Here is a 23,072-nt window from a genome sequence, read left to right as displayed (position 1 = left end):
CTGATAGGTTTAAAATGATATCTACAATGCCCTTTTTTCATGCCGCTTGATTTTCAGTATTTGTTAACTGGATTTAATATGTTAAACTGACAATAAATGTCAAAAAGTGTAGTTGTAGTGTATATTGGGTTTTTTTTGCCCTTAAAGATGTTTAAATATGTCTGCCAGGCCCACTAGGTCAACACCTTTTAGAACACTTTTTGCTGCAGCTCAAGCTGCATGTTAGCGTGTTATGTCTCTAACCAGCTGAGCACATCAACACTTTGACATTTGTGCTCATTCTTCTCTGCAAAATGAAATCAGGATAGGATGAAGAATATTTGGTTGGATGGAGCATTTCTGCAGACATCGGTTTTAAAATATTGCCAAAAGTTCCCAAGTTGATTTAAAGAAGAAGTCCAGTCAGCAAGGAATAATCAATGGATCATTATTTATACCTAAAACTAATTCGTTTGTGTTGATTTAAGGATTTTAGCATTAATCAGTAAAAAAATAATGAGTCTGGGAGCGGCCATTTTTGCCCAAATATAGTAACCCCTCCCTCCTGCCATCTTCCAGCAGTGACGTCACGGTGCGGTAAGCCTAGCGCCATTCTCCCCGCTTTACAAGCTAAATCAATGGGAACTACTAGACACATCTGCAATCAACAACAATTATTGAAGATTTCCAGAGGACTTCACCATTGAAATTCACCAGAGCTATAGTGAAACTGACAATGCCCACGTGCATGGCAGCTGGATGCTGGAATACATCGGGTAAAAGTGGAAAAAAAGAGTTATTCCACCTTTCTGATTCCTGATCCTCCACGGACGGGTTGGTCGTTGGATCGCCAACTTGAAGAGGGAGGATTTGCCATCGAACTTCTGGCCAGAGAAAAAACACGTAATATGTAGCCAACATTTGGAAGAAGAATGTTTTCAAGATGACTTGGATAATAGCGCGTTGTGACAAACACCAGATACAGCACTGGGACTTGATCAACAGCCGATACGTCGTGCCGTGACGTCACAAACCAGTAGGTGGCAGTAGTGTTCTTTGACAAACATGGATGCCTCCAGTAAAGCACATTCACATGATAATTACTCTGAATTAAAAACACTGATCATTTATTGAACAGGATGGAATAACTTCATATTTAAAGTAATTTCAGAAGTTTGAATTCTGAATATGAGCGAACTTGTCCTTTAAGGATCTAACCAGGTGGTGAGCAGCACCACAGCGCAGCAGGGGACTTTTCTCTCGCTGTTCCTTCTGTACCTATCACAATTCCTGTAGCATCCTGTGATCTGAAAAAAAAAACACCCTGAACGCTCCATAGTTGTGGGCGGCTGTCAGCTGGTGGTCCACTTTGTGGAATGGTGTGGAAGCAATCATCTTATTTAAACTCGAGCAAAACATTTAAATAAGAGGATAGTAGATTTTAGGAAAAGAAGGAATGAGCAAAACACACTACGCATCAGAGAAGATAAAGTGCAGGAGGTGATGGAGTTAGAAACTCCTTCTCCCCAGGTGGTTTACCTTCTAGGGTTCTATAGATTTTATTTTTATTTTAGTTAGAGCTGCCAGATGCCTCAAATTACCAATGAACCTGCTGTGGGGATTTGATCAAACTATATATATATATTTTCCTTTTTTTAAGTTTTTACGGCACTAGTGGCTTGTTTTTCAGACAGTAGGCTGACAGAAAAGGGGGTACAAGAGAGGGGGAGATGCATGCGGCAAATGAGCACAGGTCGGATTCAAACCCGGATCAGCCTCCGCACATGGGTCGTGCACATTAACCACTGTTCCACCTGCATGCCTAAACTACAGTTTTATGTCTGGAGACACTTTTGGAAGTGGGAAAAAGATGGATTTTTTTATTGCTTGCAGTGTTTCTGTTGCTTGTCACGTTCATGCTCGTTTCCCAGATAACAAGCAACGGTCTCTCATTACATGCTCCGGTTTCAGAAACGCTGTCAGCACCAGAATCCAGGATTTTTTCCAACATAATTACAGAGAGGAGAACAGTGTGAACGAAATCACTCCTCTGACCACAAGCCATACATTTTCCCAGTGTGGGCGTGTAGTTGTGACATACAAAGCATCCACATATTGTTGAAAGATTTTCAAACCCCTCTATTTTTTTTACCTTTATTTTCCAGATAGATGAAAAAGTAGCGTCTAACATCCCGTCTCTGCTTTCATTGTCTCAACAGGGTTTCAGCGAACCGTAGCCATTGCAGATTCCAACTACAACTGGTTCTATGGGCCAGAGAGCCAGCTGGTGTTCTTGGATCGCTATGTGTTGCGTAACGGCAGTGGGAACTGGTTGGCAGAGCTGATTCATCAAAACAGGATTACAGAAGGACCAGGTCAGGCTGGAAAGGGCCAGCGATGGTGCACGCTGCACACAGAGTTCATCTGGTAAGCTGCTGAATTTGGTTTTGGGATAAAAGCTCTTCTTTATTCTTAGTGCATCTATACTTTTACCTCTTCCAGCTGGAAATATTGACATACTCCCATCTTCGTCCCTAAAAACTGATGATTACGTTTTAGGATGAATTTCCTTGGAATCATTTCCAGAACTTCAGTCATGGGCAAACCTAGGGACTCTAATGTAGCATTTTGCAATCTTTAGAGAAGTGAAGTCTTTGGTGCCACTTATAAGGACAAACGTGTTTAAAAAACTGCAAATTTCTTGATCTCTCTGAGAGGGTCGGGGGTGGGTGGGGATTTTAAATGAATTGTTGGTCTTTCTGCATGGAGTTTATATGTTCTCACTGTGCATGCGTGGGTTCTCTCCAGGTAATCTGTGTTTCATGGTCCAATATTGTGTCACAAACCTAAACGAATAATGTACTAGTTTAATAATGGAGAAGCTATTTGTCATCTTTATAATTTTCTAATATACAAAAACTGTTTATTTTCTGAGAAGGTGTTTATTTGAGAGCAACTATGCAAATTAACAAACATTTTGAAAAAGTACACTAGATATTATTTTCCATGTGAATCCCACGTTTCTAGTGTCATTTCTCTCTCTCTCTCTCTCTCTCTCTCTCTCTTTCTCTCTCTCTCTCTGAGTGCATGCTGGGAGTTTGGTGGTGGAGAGTGTGGCTGAGAGCTTGTGAGTAATCTCAAACTTTTCTTTTTTTCTCTCTGACTGTTTACTGTGTGATTGTTTGTTAATTGTTTATTTTTGTATCACCCCAAGTTACTGTGTGTTTGGGTGCTTTGGGGGGCGGTAGGCCGTGTTTCTTGACAGGGATGGCGTCCTCGGTGGCGCCGTCCCTGTCTCTGAAGCATGGGGTGAGGATTGTGCCGCAGCCCAGCACTACGGTGGAGCAGGTGCTGCTGGCAGTAGGAGAACAGGTGGGACATGGAAACATCTCATATGCCTCACGCATGAATAAGGCAGTGGTTGTGTTTCTAAAAAATCTGGAACATGTAAGTCAGCTCATAGAAACCGGACTGGTCCTGGATGATGAGTTTTTTCAGGTTTCCCCGTTGGCAGTGCCTTCGGTCCGGATCACCGTATCTGGTGTCCCCCCGTTTATTTCCAATGAGGCTCTGGAGACAGAGCTGAAGCGTTTTGGAAGATTTGCGAGCGGTTTCCGGGTGGTGAATCTGGGCTGTAAGGACGCCAAACTGAAACATGTTCAATCTCTGCGGAGACAAGTGTTTATGTTCCTAGATTCTCCAACCCAAACGCTGGACGTTTCGTTCCGTGTCAAACATGAGCAGGGACACTACATGGTGTACGCCAGTTCTGGAAACATGAAGTGTTTTGAGTGTGGAGATGTGGGCCACAAGCGGGTGGCATGTCCCCACAGACAGAGTGTGGTGGGGCCCGCGGCGTGCGCTGCGGCGGGTCCCGCGGCGTGGGCTGCGGCGGGTCCCGCGGCGGGTCCCGCGGCGGGCGCTGCGGCGGGTCCCGCGGCGGGGGCTGCGGCGGGTCCCGCGGCGGGCGCTGCGGGAGAGGATAGCGGGGAGGGGAGCAGTGGAAAGCGGGCGCTGCCCGAGGCTGCTCCTCGTAATAATACTGAGGGAGACTGCTCCGTGGTAGGAGCTGACAGTGGCTCCGTGGTAGGAACTGACAGTGGCTCAGTGGTTGGGACTGAGGGTGATGGTTCCCTCCAGTTGACAGACAGTGCTGTAGGTGAGGAAGAGGCTGTGGACAGGACAGGGCAGAGAGCGGATGACCTGGGGAGGTCAGAAAAGGACGCAGAGTGCAGTCCTGTGCAGGATGCAGAGCTTCTGCAGGTGAACCCTGATAGTGAGGCAGATGATCAGATGGAATCCACTCATGGCCATAATGATTCTGATTCTGATAGTTTCTCTATCGCAGACAGCTACTTTCAGAGTGTTGATTTGTATTCTCTGGAGGAAATCAATGGTTTTCTAGATGACACCTTTGGAAAAAAAGTTAATGTAAAAGATTATTTTCCTGATGTGGATAAATTTATTGAATCGGTCACTACTTTGCAGAGAGTTGTTGGTTATGATTTACTGGACAGCAAGAAACGTTTTCGTCTTAAGAAGCACGTCACAGGTCTAAGGAAAACTCTTAAAACAACAAAGGGTAAAATGTCAAAGAAAATGAAACTTTAACAAACAGTAACATGATTGTACAACACTGGGTGTTTCAATTCTGTTGGTTTTCCCTACTGGTCTGTCTCTATTCTCCTTACATGCAGGGTCTAAGAGTGGCCTCTTTAAACATAAATGGGGGTAGAGATGGAAAAAAAAGGGCTATATTAACAGATGTTATCACACAGAAAAGACTGGATGTAATTTTCCTACAAGAAACACACACTGATTGCACGAATGAAATAGATTGGGGCTTATGGTGGGGAGGGCAGCATGTCCTTAGCCATGGGACAAATCTAAGTGCTGGAGTTGCCATTCTGTTTTCTTCGAGGTTAAATGTAACTGTTATTTCCAGCACAGAGGTGGTGAAGGGCAGAATGCTTATGGTGAGAGCTGAAGTAGAGGGTTTCAGCTTCATTTTCATTAATTTATATGCACCAAACCAAGGCTCTGAGCGGGAAAAAACTTTTAAAATACTGAAGGAAGAACTAAATAATATTGGTACAGGAGAGTTTATTGTATTGGGTGGTGACTGGAACTGCTGCACTGATTTTACATTAGATAGGACCGGAGAGGAGCCACATGTTCAGTCCTCCTTGTTTCTGTCTCAAGTATTAACAAAAACCGATTTGGTTGATGTGTGGAGGATGAAACACCCTTCTGATAGGCAGTACACTTGGGTCAAAATATCTGATGGGAGAGTAAGTGCAGCTAGACTGGACAGGTTTTATCTACCTGCTTCTTTCACTACTAGAGTTCTTAGCTGTAGAATATTCCCAGTAGTTTTTACTGACCACCATCTAGTCTTAATGGAGCTGTTTCTCTCTCCCACTAGAAAACAAACATCTTTTTGGCGTTTTAATATTAAATTATTAAAGGATCTTACTTTTTGTGAAAATTTTAAATTGTTTTGGGCCTACTGGAGATCCCAGAAAGTTGATTTTCTTTCCCTGGCTCAGTGGTGGGAGGTAGGAAAAGCTCAGGTTAAAGTTTTTTGTCAGGAATATACAGTTGGTGTCACTACAAAAACCAAGAGGGTTGTGCAGGAGTTAGAGGACCAGATAAGGAACTTGGAAAATGCCCTTAAAGAGAATCAGCAAAATGATCTTTTACGATCAAAAAAGGGGGAGCTCAACTCTTTCCTGCAGGAGAGAGCAAAAGGAGCTTTAGTCCGAGCACACTTCACAAGACTACAGGACATTGATGCACCAACCACCTTCTTTTTTAACCTGGAGAAGTCAACTACTTCAAAAAAACAGATGGTGTGTCTCCGTCTCCCGGATGGGAAGGTGACCACAGACCCAACGGAGATGAGGAGGCATGCCGTGGATTTTTACACTGACTTGTTCAGGGCGGATGGCTGTGATGTGGATGCTGCTGCGGAGCTTCTTCAAGGACTTCCTCAGTTGGATCCAGGAGATCGGGAGGCTCTGGGTTTGGAAATAACTCTGGATGAACTGACTGCTGCTGTGTCTCAGATGACATCTGGAAAGGCTCCGGGAATAGATGGTCTGCCTTCAGACTTTTTTAAACATTTCTGGACCATCATGGGACAGGACCTTTTGGATGTTTTTAATGAGTGTCTTATGAAAAAGACACTTCCAGGTTCTTGTAGGCGTGCAGTTCTTTCTTTGCTCCCTAAGAAGGGAGATTTAGCCCTTTTAAAGAACTGGAGACCAGTAGCTCTTTTATGTACGGACTACAAGATTCTTTCAAAAGTATTATCAAACAGACTGAAAACTGTTATTGATTTTCTAATTGGTGCAGATCAATCATATTGTGTACCTGATAGGTCTATGTTTGATAATTTGTTTTTAATGAGAGATGTTTTTGATATTTGTAAAATTTATGACATTAATGTTGGTATCATATCCATAGACCAGGAGAAGGCCTTTGACCGAGTGGATCATGATTTTCTTTTTACTACCTTACAGGCTTTTGGTGTTGGGGAGGGTTTTCTGTCTTGGGTAAAGCTGTTGTATCGAGATGCCTGTTGTGTGGTGAAGGTGGGAGGTGGGTTGAGTGTTCCAGTGCCAGTTAGGAGAGGGATCAGACAAGGCTGCCCCATTTCAGGCCAGCTTTACAGTATTGCCATTGAGCCTCTCCTCTGTCGGTTGAGGAGTAGACTGCGAGGTCTCTCCCTGCCAGAGTTGGCTAACATGCCCCCTGTTATTGTATCAGCATATGCTGATGATGTAAACATATTTATTTGCAATAAGGGAGACGTTCAAGAGTTACAAGAAAGTTTGTCCTTGTATGGAAAAGCTTCCTCTGCTAAGGTGAACTGGGGAAAAAGTGAGGCTTGTTTAGTGGGGGAGTGGGCTGTGGGGAGCATTCCTTGTCTTCCTGGTAACCTTAAGTGGGGAAAAAGGGGTATAAAAAGTCTTGGAGTTTTTATTGGGAATAAGGATTTTCAGAGACAGAACTGGGAGGGAGTGCTGGAAAAGGTAGAAGCCAGGTTGTCTAAATGGAAATGGTTGCTACCTCACCTGTCCTATAGGGGAAGAGCTCTGATAGTGAATAACCTGGTTGCATCATCTCTGTGGCACAAGCTCATCGTGTTGGTGCCACCATCAGGCCTACTGAAAGAAGTGCAGCGGCTCCTGGTTGACTTTTTCTGGTCTGGTCAACACTGGCTGAGGGCATCGGTCTTGTATCTCCCTGTGGCAGAAGGAGGACAAGGACTTGTAGACATTCTGTCCAGAACCGCGGCTTTCAGACTGCAAACGGCACAGAGGCTGTTGTATGGTTGCAGTCGCTGCTGGTTATCCCCTGCTCGATTGCTACTTAGGTATGCTGGACGGCTTGGACTGGATAAGCAGTTATTTCTGCTAAGACCATCTGAAGTTGACCTGACAGGACTCACACCTTTCTACACGTCGGTGATTAATGCCTGGCAGACACTGAAGGTCACAAGGAATCAGGACTCTGGGCCAGGGATGTGGATCTATGAGGAACCACTGTTTCACAACAACTTCTTTAGAAACGCTACTTTTTCTTCTGCTACATTAAGAACAAAATTTGTTGAGGCCGGCATTACTAAACTGGGCCACCTCACCAAAACATCCCTGGAAACGCTCAGTGACATTACAAGCATCCAGTCTTACAGAGTGCTGAATAGGATTATGGAGGAAGTCTGGCAGTCCCTGTCTGAACCAATGAGAAGCTTTGCTAAGAATCACGCTGGCCAGTGGAAGGATGATGGTGTGTATAATTTTCCCTCTCTGAGTGTCTGTCCAGCTACTGAGGAGCAACAGGAGAAGAGTGGTTTTCTTCTCAGCATGAAAACACCAGAGCTGGGTATTTTCAGCTCCTGTGGGAAGAAGCAGCTGTACTACAACTGTGTGAAAGTGCTGAATTTTAACTCTCTGGTTGGAGTGAAGGAGTCAAAATGGTGTGAGATATTTGCCTCAGACGTTACCCCTAAAGGCAGGTGGAGGGTCCTGTATAAACCCCCTGTTGAGAAAAGGATGGCGGACCTTCAGTGGAGGATTATACATGGAGCAATAGCCACAAACAGACACAGAGCTCACCTGGATCCAGGCACTGGGGAGGGCTGTCCATTCTGCACTCACAGGGAAACATTAGATCACTTAGTGGTGGGTTGTCCTCGGCTAGTTGATCTTTTTAAAGTTTTGAAAGGATGGGTGGAAGCTTTGGGGGAGGTTTTCTCTCTTCCTCTGTTTGTTTTTGGACCCAGATACACAGTGAGGAGAAAACTGAAATTAGTTTTAATTAATTTTTTGTTTGGGGTGGCTAAACTAGCCATTTGGAGAACCAGGAAGAATCAGATGCTGGGTGAGGGTTGGACAGATGTGGTGCAGAGCCTGAAAGGTTTGGTTGCAGCTCGTCTGAGAGTGGAGCATGCTTTCTACAAACTGACTAATAATGTGGAGGCTTTTAGCGCTCTGTGGGGGACTAGACATGTTTTATGTTCAGTAGAGGAAGATGGCTCCCTGGTTCTTAATATTTAACATTTGTGTGTTTTTTTGTGTGATAATGGTTGTTTTTTTATTGTGATGATGGAAACAGACTATGTTTTCCTGATGTAAAGTAAATAAACAACGTCAAAGGTCTCTCTCTCTCTCTCTCTCCATTTCTCTCTCTCTCTCCATTTCTCTCTCTCTCTCTCCATTTCTCTCTCTCTCTCTCTCTCTCCATTTCTCTCTCTCTCTCTCCATTTCTCTCTCTCTCTCTCTCTCCATTTCTCTCTCTCCATTTCTCTCTCTCTCTCTCTCCATTTCTCTCTCTCTCTCTCCATTTCTCTCTCTCTCTCTCTCTCCATTTCTCTCTCTCCATTTCTCTCTCTCTCTCTCTCCATTTCTCTCTCTCTCTCTCTCTCTCCATTTCTCTCTCTCTCTCTCTGTCCATTTCTCACTCTCTCTCTCTCTCTCTCCATTTCTCTCTCTCTCTCTCTCTCTCTCTCTCCATTTTTCACTCTCTCTCTCTCTCTCTCTTTCTCTCTATCCATTTCTCTCTCTCTCTCTCTCTCTCTCTCTCTCTCTTTTCAATGTGTCTCAAACTCCCGCGACTCAACCTTAAAACATCTGCGCTGTGGAGGCAGGTGGTGAGCAAATACAATTCCTGCCACCTCAGGTCGCAGCTTAGCTGCGCCCTGAGCTCTCCTATAGCTTTGTATTGCAGAGGAGCTACTGCGCATGTACAACTTTTAACACGATTCAATGGTCAAAGTTTTCTGAGCCCTTGGATGGAAATACGTCACCAATCTGAGGAAAAATGGAATGTTGCTTGGCTACTCAATTCAATTTCGATTCAGTTCATTTCTATGGCGCCAATTCACAACACATGTCATTTAAAGGCACTTTCCAGTTCACCAGATCATCCAAATTGATCCAAAGTTTTCTATCTAAGGAAAACCAGTTGATTGCATCGACTCATTAGCTACGTTTACATGGACACAACTAATCGGATTGAAGGCCTGATCAGATCAAAAATGTTTCATGTAAACATGTCAGACTGAAGATTCTAATCCGATTCGGTCCGATCGGATCTAAATTTAATTCCGAATGAGAGAGGTGGTTTTTGCCGATCGCCATTCCGATTGGCGTCCATGTAAACACCCATTCGGATCTTAAGAGTAAAATAATCTTCACTGCGCATGTGTGCGACGTCAGCGTGACGTTTTTCCGCCTTGTCAACAACAGGAAACCACCGGTCGCTCTCGCTCTTGTTGTGAACAACATGGCGGGAGGAGTCTAGGAACGCCGACTTATACACTCAAGTTCATTTAAAGCTGCAGGAAGCAGGAATTTATCCTCCTCCTCTTCCTCTTTTCTCTCTCCACAGCCCACTCGCTCTCCCACGCCGGTTCAATCGCTCATCCTCTACATTTTCTCTCGGACATTTCACTGCCAAGCGCTTTTTTCCTCCTCTCTCCTTTTTTCTTTCCGCTCGCTCCGAGCGCATCGTTTGTCAGGCCTCCCAAAAACCAGACGCAGACAGAACTGCCAAGTTTGGCAGGAAGTTCTGCGCATGCTTAAAAGATTTAATCTGATCCAACGCTTGGTACATATATACACACGTCATGATCGGATCATTTCATTTAGTGTCCATGTAAACGGAGATTTTGAATTTCCGATCAACCAAGGTTTGGATCGGATCAGGGAAATTTTGCGCATGTAAACGTAGCTATTGACTCAAAGGGAATCCCTCACACCAAACATGCTTGTTGTGACAGTGGAGAGGAAAAACTCCCTTTGAACAGGAAGAAACCTCCAGCAGAACTAGGCTCAGTGTGAGCGGCCATCTGCTGAGGCCGACTGGGGTTCAAGGAGACAGAAGCAGAGATAGAAAAAGAAGCATAGATACAAAAGGCAGCTGTAAAAGGCGGCCCCGTCCCGGAAACACACAGCCAGGCAGACGAGCTCCGAGCCAGCTCCCATGCCAGAGGATGAAGAGAGCACATCCAGTTAGTCACATTCAGAGAAACAGGACCACACTGGAAAACAGGCAGATCTCCAGCATCTATAAACAAAGGTGTTGATGGCAGCAGCACAGCTGATATTTCTCTCCAGGATGGAGTCACAGCCAAACAGGAACAGACCAGATGAAGCTACTATGAGAAAAAGCAGAGAGAGCAGAAGGTTAGAGATTGAACTAATAGATTATGCAGAATAGGAGATTAGAGATAGAATGAAGCAGAATTATGAAATAGGGGTCCCTATGTCCTCCAGCAGTCTAAGCCTATAGCAGCATAACTATAGAGATAGCTCAGGATAACCTGAGCCACTCTAACTATAAGCTTTATCAAAAAGGAAAGTTTTAAGCCTAGCCTTAAAAGTAGACAGGGTGTCTGCCTCACGGACTAAAACTGGTAGTTGGTTCCACAGGAGAGGAGCCTGATAACTAAAAGATCTGGCTCCCATTCTACTTTTAGAAATTCTAGGAACCACTAGTAAACCTGCAGATTGAGAGCGAAGTGCTCTGTTAGGAACATAAGGAACAATCAGATCTCTGATATAAGATGGAGCTTGGCCATTTAAGGCTTTATATGTGAGAAGGAGGATTTTAAATTCTATTCTGGATTTAACAGGAAGCCAATGAAGAGAAGCCAGGATAGGAGAGATATGATCTCTCTTTTTAATTTTCATCAGAAATCTGGCTGCAGCATTTTGGATCAGCTGAAGGTTTGTGGACTTCCTAATAAGAAAGTCCAAAATAGTCCAGCCTTGAAGTAACAAATGCATGGACTAGTTTCTCAGCATCACCCGTGGACAGGATATTTCTAATTTTTGCAATATTCTGTAGACGAAAGAAGGAAATTCTACCTTTCTGATATGGGCTCTAAATGTCAGGTCCTGAATAGTCATTAAATATTAAATATTTATCTTTCCATGTAAAAATATATATGAATACATTTAAAAATATTTTTTATTTCATTTTAAAATTTAAGATAACATACATTTAAATTATGAAAAAAAAATCTTTATTTTTTTTTTATGTCTACATCAGGGTCATTGGTTGGGTGGAGAGGTGCCCTATCGCCCTCTATTGACCAGCCACCCCTGCTGTTAGGTCAATTGGCTTCTCTACATTCTCCTTAGGTGTGCATGAATGGTTGTTTGTCCTGTGATGGACTGGTGACCTTTACAGGGTGGACCCCGCCTCTCACCCATTGACAGCTGGAGATAGGCAGCTGTCAAGTGTTTTATCATAATTTTTCCCAACTTAATATAAAGCAGCAATGCACCCAAGTTTTTTCTCTTTATTTCCAGAGTGAGAAAAAATGGGTATGCCTCTGGTATTTAATCCAGCAGTTGACAGACTTTATAATTTAGAGCAATTCTTTGGCTTATTCCCAATAAATCAAAGTTAGCCTAGAGCTATAATATCTCCATAATTCAACGCTTTTTGTGTAAATTGTTTAATACATGAATTTAAAAGCTAAAGCCTTATATGTAATTTAAGTGACAGATGGGAAGGAGTTTAGCAGACTGACAGCTGTATCCATGTGTGCAGCTCATATAAAATCGTGAATTACAGCATTGTTTAAAGAGAAAAACGCTGCTATGTGCCCCAGCTCAGCATTTTGGTAAACCCATGGTCGGCAACCATCTTTGTTGTGCTATCGCAACAGAGAGACTATGTTTCTCGGCTGGCCTGAGAACGCCTTGGGGTTCCTCCTGAGGGGCTAGAAGAAGTGGCTGGGGAGAGGGAAGTCTGGGCCTCCCTTCTTAAAGGAATAGTACACCCAAAACATGATTAGCCTTCATTTTCTACTCACCCCCATGCTGAACAACACTCTGGAGTACTTTTTTGATATCTCAAATGCATCTGGAGATCTGGGAGGCTTCTTGCTGTCTGCTGACATTCAAATAATGGAGGTCTATGGCGCCCGAGACAGAAAGGTCCATAAAAGTCCACAAAAAACGTGTCAATATTCCTCCATACTGCTCGTCCAATGTATTCCAAGTGTCCTGAGTGGGTAGCATCCAGAATTTACTCGAAACGAAGTCATTTAGAATGTTTTTAGAGCATAAACAGTAGTGTATAGGATTTCCTGAAAGCGCGCACATGCACAATCACGACGCTACGGAAGCCGGCACACCAAACCAGCGCATTCAGCTCGGCAAAGAACTCATGCTCTTCCTCAACACTGAAGTCCTCAGACATTTTTCTTTCGTTGTTTCTTTCTTTTCACAGGTAAACAGCACATTTCTTCTTCTACGCTTGCATTATCGGCAGAGCAGACGCTGAATGCGCACTTTCATCTGGTTTGGTCTGCCGGCTTCCGTAGCGTCGTGAGAGCGCATGTGCGCGCTTTCAGGAAATCCTATACACTACTGTTTATGCTCTAAAAACATTCTAAATGACTTCGTTTCGAGTAAATTCTGGATGCTACCCACTCAGGACACTTGGAATACATTGGACGAGCAGTATGGAGGAATATTGACACGTTTTTTGTGGACTTTTATGGACCTTTCTGTCTCGGACACCATAGACCTCCATTATTTGAATGTCAGCAGACAGCAAGAAGCCTCCCAGATCTCCAGATGCATTTGAGATATCAAAAAAGTACTCCAGAGTGTTGTTCAGCATGGGGGTGAGTAGAAAATGAAGGCTAATCATGTTTTGGGTGTACTTTTCCTTTAAGCTGCTGCCCCTGCGACCCGACCCCAGATAAGCGGAGGAAGATGGATGGATGGATGGAAAAAAATTACAAAAGTTAATTAATGAATAAGCTAATTAAAATATGTTTATACAATTAATGCTCGTTGTATAATTATATTATGCTTAAACTTATTTATTTATGTATTTCATTTGCCATTTATTGTTTGGCTGTTCATTTATTGAGCCTTTATTTATCTGTGTATCTATATCCTCTATAAACTATCATAATGTCAGAGTTTGGCCGCCATACGAGGGCAATCCAGACTCATTAAAACGCTGACTGATTAAAACTGCAGCATTAATAGCATTATTAATATGGATAGGAAGTCATATTTCCATTAACACTGGTTATATTTAGGGTGGCCAGCTCCGTGTACAATAAAGAAGAGACCACTCTTGGAGGAATAAACTTGTTAAGTTGGGGTAGTTTATGCCGACTGACAATCCAATAGGTGTTTATTTAAATGCTTGAGTGGATGAAGTAATTCTGCATGAGGTCAGCTACTAACAATACATTTATAGCAGCTTTTTAAAGTATTTTTACTGTTGATATATTTATCCCACTAGAGGGATACATCTAGACAGACCTAGAACTTTTTGGAGCGTTAATTATTCCTTCTGGCCTTGAAAAGCCAAGATTAAGCTGGAGAATGTGGTTGGATGACGGTTTGGTTTATTTTAGCAAAACGATCTTAGATTAGACAATAGATTAATGCATGGTCACCATCAATGACCAGCCATATGTCGAGTTTGACAGCATTTCAAGGTATTTCTTTGGTTGGCTCTTATTTTTGTTCTCCGTCTAATTATTGACTTTCCTTTGTGATGCAGGTATGACCCTGGCCTGATTCCAAAACCGCCAGCAGATTTCGGAACGTCTCAGCTCCACTATTTCGAGGATTGGGGGGTGGTGACGTACGGCAGCACTTTGCCTTCTGGGACCAACAACTCCTTTCTCTCCTTCAAGTCCGGGAAACTGGGGGGACGTGCCATCTTTGACATTGTTCACAACAACAAGTACAAAGAGTGGATCAAAGGCTGGAGGAACTTTAACGCCGGTCACGAGCACCCTGATCAGAACTCTTTCACCTTCGCACCCAACGGTGTCCCATTTATCACAGAGGCACTGTATGGACCCAAGTACACTTTGTTGAACAATGTGTTGTTGTTTGGCTCAACCCTCTCAGGGAGCTGCTTTAAACCGTGGGCTGGACAAGTAACCGAAGCCTGTGACTCTAAGTGGCTGAAGTTCAAGGTGGGGCTCGCAGCTGATGCCCAGGGCAGAGTAGAAGCTGCTATTCTGAAAGAGGGGATGGTCTTTATCCGAGGTGAGGGACATTCTGTTTATAACCCAGAACTAAAGATCAGGAACTTCCAGAGGAACCTGCTCCTTCTTCACCCGCAGCTCCTGCTCATGGTTGATCATATCCACCTAGATTCAGAGAGCCCTGCCAGGGCCATGAGCGCCTTCTTTCACAATACAGAGCTACCATTTCAGAGTTTGAAAGTTGACGATGTTCATGGAGCATTTGTAACACATGGGAAGGATAAATATAAGATGTTCTGGATGGACGACACAAACTCTAGTAACAAAGGGATGGTGGGTTACTGGAGTTACCCTAGGGGGTACCCCTACAATGGCTCCAACTATGTCAATGTTACAATGCCACTGAGGTACCCATACACAAGGGTGGCCTATATTTTCTTTGGACCAGGCCTGGATGTACAGAGCTTCAGCCTACGTGGAGATGATCAGCGTGTGGATATTTACCTCTCTACCAAAGACCACACATACACCATTTACCTTCTGACAGGGGAGGTGCCCAGCAAGCCTCTTTTTGCCATGGTGCTGCTGGACCGCAAAAAGATTGTGTTTGAGAGAGCAGCAGCCATGGAGAACAAGTCTCCCCCAGAAGTTGAAGAATATGTCAATGTGATGGAGGACAACCTCCAGCACGTCAAACCTGTCTTCCAGCAGATGGAGAGACACATCCTGGGGCGGGTCCTCAACACTGCCAGCTTCCGTAAGACTGCTGAGCGCCTCCTCCAGTTCTCCGACAAGAAGAAGACGGAGGAGGTTATCAAAAAGATGTTTGCCATGTCCAAGAAACAACGCAAAGGCAAAGGGGGTAAGAGAAACCTTGGAGAGAAGCTCTCTGAGAATTTGCCTGACATTTTTGCTCAGATTGAAGTCAATGAGAAGAATGAGAGACAGAGGACACCAAAGCGTATGTATGAGGAGAGCCCAGAGGAAGGGGACGCAGATACTAGGGCCTTCATGGACTATCCAGAAGGCCAGAGAAACAGGAAGGGGGGGGTTTGTTAAGGGTCGTCGATTCAAGCAGGTTCACATGGTGGCCACAGCAAGGAGTGAGGGAGACTCTGGTGCCGCCTCCTACATTAGACTGTTTCTGCTCCTTAACACCTCCACCTTCTTCCTATTGCTGGCTGTTCTGCTAACTCGCTTTCAGAGGGGGCGGAGCCTGCAGACGCAGAAGTGCTTCTATACCATCGTCTTGATTGACTGCTTCATCCTGCTGTACCTCTACTTGTCATGCTCCCACAGCCAGTGCTGACACCTCTGAAGTGAACAAAACATCACACCCCACTCCAAGCCTGGTCTGATGGCACAATATTAAGACGACTGTTTAAAGAAAAAACTTATTGTAATTTTATATTTGTCGCTTTTGAATGTCAAGTTTTAATAAAAAGAGAAAATACTAACTGTGATGTATGTGGACAATTCATGCTTGGTCAAGTTTCCTTCAGTTTACTTTACAATGACTTACTTTACAACCTTACCATCATTTTTCTCTCCTTGATTGAGTATCTGTAATAATAATTGATATTAATATTTGCACTTTATTGATCTCACATTGGAGAAATTTCGCTCTGCATTTAGGCCATCCCCAAAAATTGTCTACATTCACTTAATGCTTTAGAAGTACAATGAAGCATAAAGGGGAAAAGTGGTCCCTATGTCCTCCGGCAGCCTAAGCCTATAACAGCATAACTATAAGAGATTGCTGAGGATAACCTGAGCCACTCTAACTATAACACGTTGGAGTAACTTGGGTCATTAATTTGTCTCGGGATAACAGCTATTCGGCTTTCTGAATCCAAAACTCAAGGGTATGTAGGGATTTACTCCAGAACTTATTCCAGTTCTGACTTATCCCACTTTCTGAAACGGGGCCCATGTTGCAAACCAACATAAATAAATAGGCTAACAAAAAAAAAAGTTTTAGGACTTAGATGTACATAGCAAAATTGTTTTTCTTTGTAAACAAATGTGGATATTACATGTTTTTCATCAAGACTGGTTTGAATGTTTGAGATTCTTAGTTAATGTTTTATGCTGAAGTCTCTCTGTGATGTATTTATTCACATTGGTGGAATTTATCTCTGCATTTAACCCCCTTGGGGAGCAGTGGGCTGCCATTGTGAAGCGCCTTGGGAGCAATCGGGGGTTAAGGGTCTTCCTCAGAAACCCGAAGTGAAGGCAGTGGGGGTTGAACCAGGTACTGTCAACCTAGAGCGCACTGCTGTAAGCCACAAGGCCAACACTTCCCCCTTTGTGAGATTTTATTTTTTATTACTGTTTCTGAGCACCATCTCCACCTTTTTGTCAGTATTTGAATTAATTCCCACGTTTGGTTGAGTTATGTTTCTTTTGGCTTTTGGTTCAGGTTCAGCCTCTCATCACCTCATCCCCTAAAAGCTGACAAGCATTGAGTTAGAACTCACCAGTCTTGAATTCCAGTAATTCTCTTCCAATTATTTATGCGTTTAGGTTTCCTCCCTGGATTCTACCAATTTCACCCACCTTTCTTGGTTTTTCTTTGAGTGAAGTTTTGTATATTGTTTGGTACTCTCATAGAAATCTCCCTGCATTTGCTTCCAACTAGTAAACCTGAATTTAAATGTTATTTTGCAATTAAACTGGTGGTTGCTAATTTAGAAACTGAAATATACATTATTTATGTTTTGTTTGGACTTCAGCTGCATGTTTTGAAATCTTCAGAGGTTTCTGGGTCTAAATAAACACCCTCCTCAGAATCCATGCTTTACTGGCTGCTAAATGCCACCTGGCTCTCTGGTTGCTGCAGCTTTAGCTCTGATTGGCAGACTGAAAATATACTTAATATGTATTGTCACGGTTTTGGCATATCGGAGCCAGAGAGAAACTTGATCATCCTTTCAAGGAGGGCTACGACAACTAGATTTTAGTTGGTTTATCTTTACAGGGCTGTCAGCTCTCACCCACTGGGTGTGAGACTCGCACATCTCAGTGTCTTCACACACTCACACTAATTCCGCAATGTTTCACTGTAAAAAATGACAGACATTAAAACTCAACTCCATTCCACTTATTTATCATAAGAAAAAATCATGCTGCTAAAAAAATCCACTAATTGAGTTATCATTTCATCCTTAACTGGAATATAGAGACTCTAAAACATGTCTTTAACTGACAGTGACCCATTTTGAGCAGCAATTATACCAAAATTGTAAAACAAATATGTAAACATTTTATATATATATATATATATATATATATATATATATATCTTCAAAAGGGAAGGGAAAGGAAGGAGAAAGAGAGAGAAGGCATCTGATAACGTGATCCAGTTTGTCCTCCTAACTGAATAGTTCATCAATTCATTTTGGATTGTTAACCTGTGGAGTAAAATAAGATAGCTATCTGCTGGATACAACTACTTAGTTATTCTTCCTCAATGTCAGAGAGGAATCACCTCATTAATGATGCCGCCCAGCTGGGTACTGTCATGTTGGGTTCTAGTCGTCTAACCCACATGCAGGAAACACTCAGGAGGCAGAGAAAAAGAGTTCAAAGGTTTATTTACAAAATGTACAACGAAATGTAAACTTGTCCTTGGTTTGGCAGACTGGTCACGAGGGAATCACCACTGAGGAGTACAGAGAGGTTAGTGTTTGATCCAGGTTAACTGCAGGTTTTCTGAAGTAGGAGTTTATACCTGCTCAAGGGTGGAACGGAGCTGCAGAGGGGGGGAACCTTGAGGGTCCAGAGACTAGTCGGCAGGCGGAGCGCTGAGGGCAGAGGCAGAGGCTTAACTGAGTGCAGGCAGGCAGATTCCAGACAGAGAAACTCTTCAAGATATCACTGAGTGCAGGCAGGCAGATTCCAGACAGAGATCACTCTCCAGGATTTCAGGTCTTCAGACAGGACTCTATCTGTGAGGCAGAGAGAAACAGGGTCAGGCAGGTTCAAAAAGTCAGAGATTCAGATCTGGTTGTTTGGCTCAGGTCTAGCTCTACCATTACTGGCAAACACTCTGGCAGGGAAGTGTTAGCCTCCTCCTCCTTAAATAGGGCCTCCTGATGAGCAGATGGAAGACAGGTGTTGCAGTCAGCTCATGCCCCTAGGAGATCTTGTGCGCCCTCTGGTGGAGAAAGTGGACAAAGCCTCCAGATCCCAACAGGTACTGTCTGAAAAACGGAGCATGACTGAAAGTTTTTTTATTATTTTGTTGCGCTTTGTTTTTAGTTTTTATAAGAAAAAATAAACCAGAATCAATTCAGCATTTAATTAGGCTATTGTGTCTCTGTAAATAACACAGAGCCCAAGTAACTAAGCCAGAAATCTCACAGAGCTGAGATTTTACCTTTACAAACCAGTCCAGGCAACAGGAAAACACTATAGTCCTCAGATGGTTAACATCAGCTAGCAGATGTTTAGCAGGATATTTACATTAAATAACTGTCTTTGTCCCTCCTTCATCGTTTAAACAGATGATCCACCAGCAGCCCTGGTTGCTTCAAGGGAGAAGCAGAAGCCTGGAGAATAAACCAGGTGTTCTCCACCAACCCATCCAAAGTGTACTCACAGTGGCAGGGTAATTCAAGATCAGCTCCACCCAGGGCTGAGACTGAACAGTACTGGAGGAACATATGGGAGAAGGAGGCATCCCACAACACCAATGCTTAGTGGCTAGAAGATCTAAGAACAGATCACAGCAATCTCCCAGAACAAGAACCAGTAACGTTACAACGGCAGATGTCCAAGAAAGAGCGGCAGGTATGAAGAGCTGGACAGCACCAGGCCCTGATATGATGCACACCTACTGGCTGAAAAAACTAACCGCACTTCATGCACACCTTGCAGCACAAATGAACCAACTACTGATGGATGGGACCCACCCAGAATGGTTAACCCAAGGACGGACAATCCTGATCATGAAGAATCCCCAGAAGGGAACAATCCCATCCAACTACTGGCCAATAACTTGCCTATGTACAACATGGAAGCTCCTGTCAGGCATCATAGCAGCTAAGATGAGTAGGCACATGGCTCAATACATGCACCCTTCCCAGAAGGAAATAGGCAGTAACACCAGAGGAGCCAAGCACCAGCTACTAGTGGATAGAGCAGTCACTCGAGACTGTAAGACCAGGCAGACAAATCTGTGCACTGCCTGGATTGATTATAAGAAAGCCTATGACTCAATGCCACATACATGGATACTGGAATGCTTGGAAATGTACAAGATCAACAGGACTCTAATAGCCTTCATCAAGAACTCAATGAAGCTGTGGAAAACAACTCTGGAAGCCAATGCAAAGCCAATAGCACAAGTCACCATCACGTGCGACATATACCAGGGCAATTCACTATTTCCGCTGCTGTTCTGCATAGGCCTGAACCGCCTCAGCCAGATCATCACAAAGACTGGCTAGGGATACCAATTCCGAAGCGGAACAATCATGAGTCTTATTCTATTTTTATGTGTTTATATATTTTAGCCTTAGCTTTTATCTTATGTTCCTTAACTGTGATTCATGTACAGCACTTTGGTCAACCCCGGTTGTTTTGAATGTGCTTTATAAATAAAGTTTGAGTTGAGTTGAGTTGAGTCACCTCCTCTACATGGATGACATCAAGCTGTATGCCAGGAGTAAGCGAGACATTGACTCACTGATCCACACTACCAGGATCTATAGCAACGACATTGGAATGTCATTCGGACTGGACAAGTGCGGTTGCATGGTCTCAAAGAGAGGGAAGATGATCAAAACCGAGGGGGTTGAACTACCATAAGGCCACATAACAGATGTTCAGGACAGCTACAAATACCTTGGGGTGCCACAGGCTAACGGAAACGACGAGAAGATGGCAAGAAAAACTGCCACAGCTAAATACCTACAAAGAGTAAGGCAGGTCTTGAAAAGCCAGTTGAATGGGAAAAACAAGATCCAAGCCATCAACACATATGCCCTGCCAGTCATCAGATACCCCGCTGGTATAATAAACTGGCCAAAAGAGGAGATGGAGGCTACTGACATCAAGATGAGAAAGCTCCTCACAATGCATGGAGGATTTCACCCAAAATCCAGCACCCTGAGAATGTGTACCAAGCATAGCAAGGGAGGCCGAGGGCTACTGAGTGTTAAGACCACTGTCCAGGATGAAACAACTAAGATCCAGGAGTATATCAGAAAAATGGCCCCCAAAGACAAATGGCTTGGTGAATACCTCAGGCAGAAGAAAACTGAAAGTGAGGACAAGAGAGATGAAGGAGAACCATCATGGAGGGACAAGCCGCTGTGCGGCGTTTACCACAGACAAATAGAAGAAGTGGCTGATATAAAAAAATCCTACCAGTGGCTGGAAAAGGCTGGACTGAAGGACAGCACAGAGGCACTAATCATGGCAGCACAAGAACAGGCACTCAGTCTGCACCAGGGGTCCTGCCTGGTGCAGACTGTGCCAAGATGCCTCTGAAACAATACAGCACATAACAGCAGGGTGTAAAATGCAGGCAGGAAGTGCATACATGGAACGCCACAACCAGGTAGCTGTCATAGTGTACAGGAACATTTGCCATGAGTATGGGCTGGAAGTCCCAAGGTCAAAATGGAAGACACCTCCTAAGGTAGTTGAGAATGACCGAGCTAAGATCCTATGGGACTTCAAGATCCAGACTGACAAACAGGTGATGGCTAACCAACCAGACATCGTGTTGATCGACAAACAGCAGAAGAAGGCAGTAGTGATAGATGTGGCAATCCCAAGCGACAGCAACATCAAGAAGAAAGAACGCGAGAAGCTTGAGAAATACTAAAGCCTGAAAGAGGAGCTAGAAAAGATGTGGAAAGTAAGAGCAGCAGTGGTGCCAGTGGTAATTGGAGCACTGGGGGCTGTGACCCCCAAACTGGGAGAGTGGCTACAGCAGATTCCAGGTAAAACATCAGAGGTCTCTGTCCAGAAGAGCGCAGTCCTAGGAACAGCTAAGATACTGCGCAGAACCCTCAAGCTCCCAGGCCTCTGGTAGAGGACCCGAGCTTGAGGATGACACATACCACCCCACAAGGGGTGAGAAAACAGTTTATATATATATATATATATATGTATGTATATATATATATATGTTTGTGTGTGTGTGTGTGTGTGTGTGTGTGTGTGTGTGTGTGTGACAGTGGTGGCCCAGGGCCAGATTGACAGACATGGGGGTATGTTAAGGTATGTTAATTAATATATTAATTAATAATAATATATAGAAAAATATTAGCACTATTTTTCCATAGATAAAAATGTGTTATCTGGTCATTCAGTGAAAGATTGCTTTATTAAATTCAAAAGGAAAGTAAGGGTCTGGTGACGATGCGGCGAGGAGACTTCGGCCTTCCCATGTTTTTACTTTCCATCAGAAAGCTTAACCTGTATGAGATCAGTATAAACTAGGCTGCACAGATGAATAGAGGGAAAAATTTGAGGCTAGGGGGAGCACACCGGGCCCTAAAATTGACCAAATAATGCTGTCGAGCTCACAAGCTAACGAGGCTAACGCTAACAGGGAGACGCTATCCGATGTAGAGACAAACTCGCTGATCATAAACTGAGTTTCGCATTATGAACTGAGATCTTCAAGACAAAATACAACAGGTCGGGGCAGACGTGACTACTATTAAAGACTGCCTGGACTCTCTGAAGTCGGATATGGCCGGCCTCAGTGGCAGGATTGGGGAAGCCGAAAACAGAGTATCGCAACTCGAAGATGAGAATGCGGCGCTCACTGCGAGCACGGCTGAGCTGAAGTCTAACCCTGTAAGACCCACTGTTGCAGAATTACAAAATTTTTTGTCCTCCCAAAATAAACCTTTTTTTTTTTTTTTTTTTTTTTTTTGGTTCAACTGCATTAAATTACCTATTCAACCTTTTACCTCTCAAAATCCCCCACCCTATATTTAAGACCCTGGACAAAATGATAAACAATTTTATTTGGGAGGGGAAAAAACCTAAAATGTCCAAACTAAAATACAACATGGAGGATTACGACTACCCAATTCCCAACTCTACCAAGAAGCCTTTACAAGTGCACAAATAACATCACTTATGTTAAACAACCACGACAGCCCGATCTGAGTGAACTTAGAAGGTGAAGTAAACGCTCCATTTAAAACTTTTGATTATCTATCACAACATCAAAATGATGGAGTTAAATCCAATCCAATTATGAGTCACACTAAAACCATTTGGCAGCACTTACACAAAAAAGCAGATATCTGTCCCTTCACTCAAGGAACAGCCTCAGTGTGGAACAACCCAAAAATAAAAATAGAGGGGAAAATGATCTTTTGGAGGAATTGGTATACAAAAGGGATTGACAGTATAAACTGCTTCTTCCAAAATGGCACCGTACTATCATTTCAACAATTTCAAGAATTATACAATCTAACTCACACAGATTTCTGGCAGTTTTTACAAATAAGGGACTGCCTCATGAAATTAAAGAATCCCGGGGAAACCATATCCATGGAATCACCAATACACACTATGTTTAATACATTGAAAGACTCTCCAAGACGAGTAAGTCATATTTATAACTACT

General features: G+C 43.5%; 1 protein-coding gene across 1 annotated transcript in view; it reads left to right on the top strand.

The window, feature by feature from the left end:
* The window catches only part of dse (dermatan sulfate epimerase), a 59,316-nt gene extending 43,371 nt beyond the window's left edge, over positions 1-15,945 (top strand). The window contains 3 exon segments of the mRNA XM_038271755.1: positions 2,199-2,406; positions 14,032-15,507; positions 15,509-15,945. Of these exon segments, the coding sequence (XP_038127683.1) occupies positions 2,199-2,406; positions 14,032-15,507; positions 15,509-15,776 (1,952 nt within the window). The 3' untranslated portion in view covers positions 15,777-15,945.
* Positions 15,946-23,072: the final 7,127 nt, after the last annotated feature.

The sequence above is a fragment of the Cyprinodon tularosa genome, unplaced genomic scaffold (genome assembly GCF_016077235.1).
Source record: "Cyprinodon tularosa strain WSP-4 unplaced genomic scaffold, ASM1607723v1 ctg809, whole genome shotgun sequence".
NCBI classification, from domain to species: domain Eukaryota; kingdom Metazoa; phylum Chordata; class Actinopteri; order Cyprinodontiformes; family Cyprinodontidae; genus Cyprinodon; species Cyprinodon tularosa.
The sequence above is the reverse complement of the archived record's forward strand: the minus strand, read 5'-3'. Positions and strand labels throughout refer to the sequence as shown.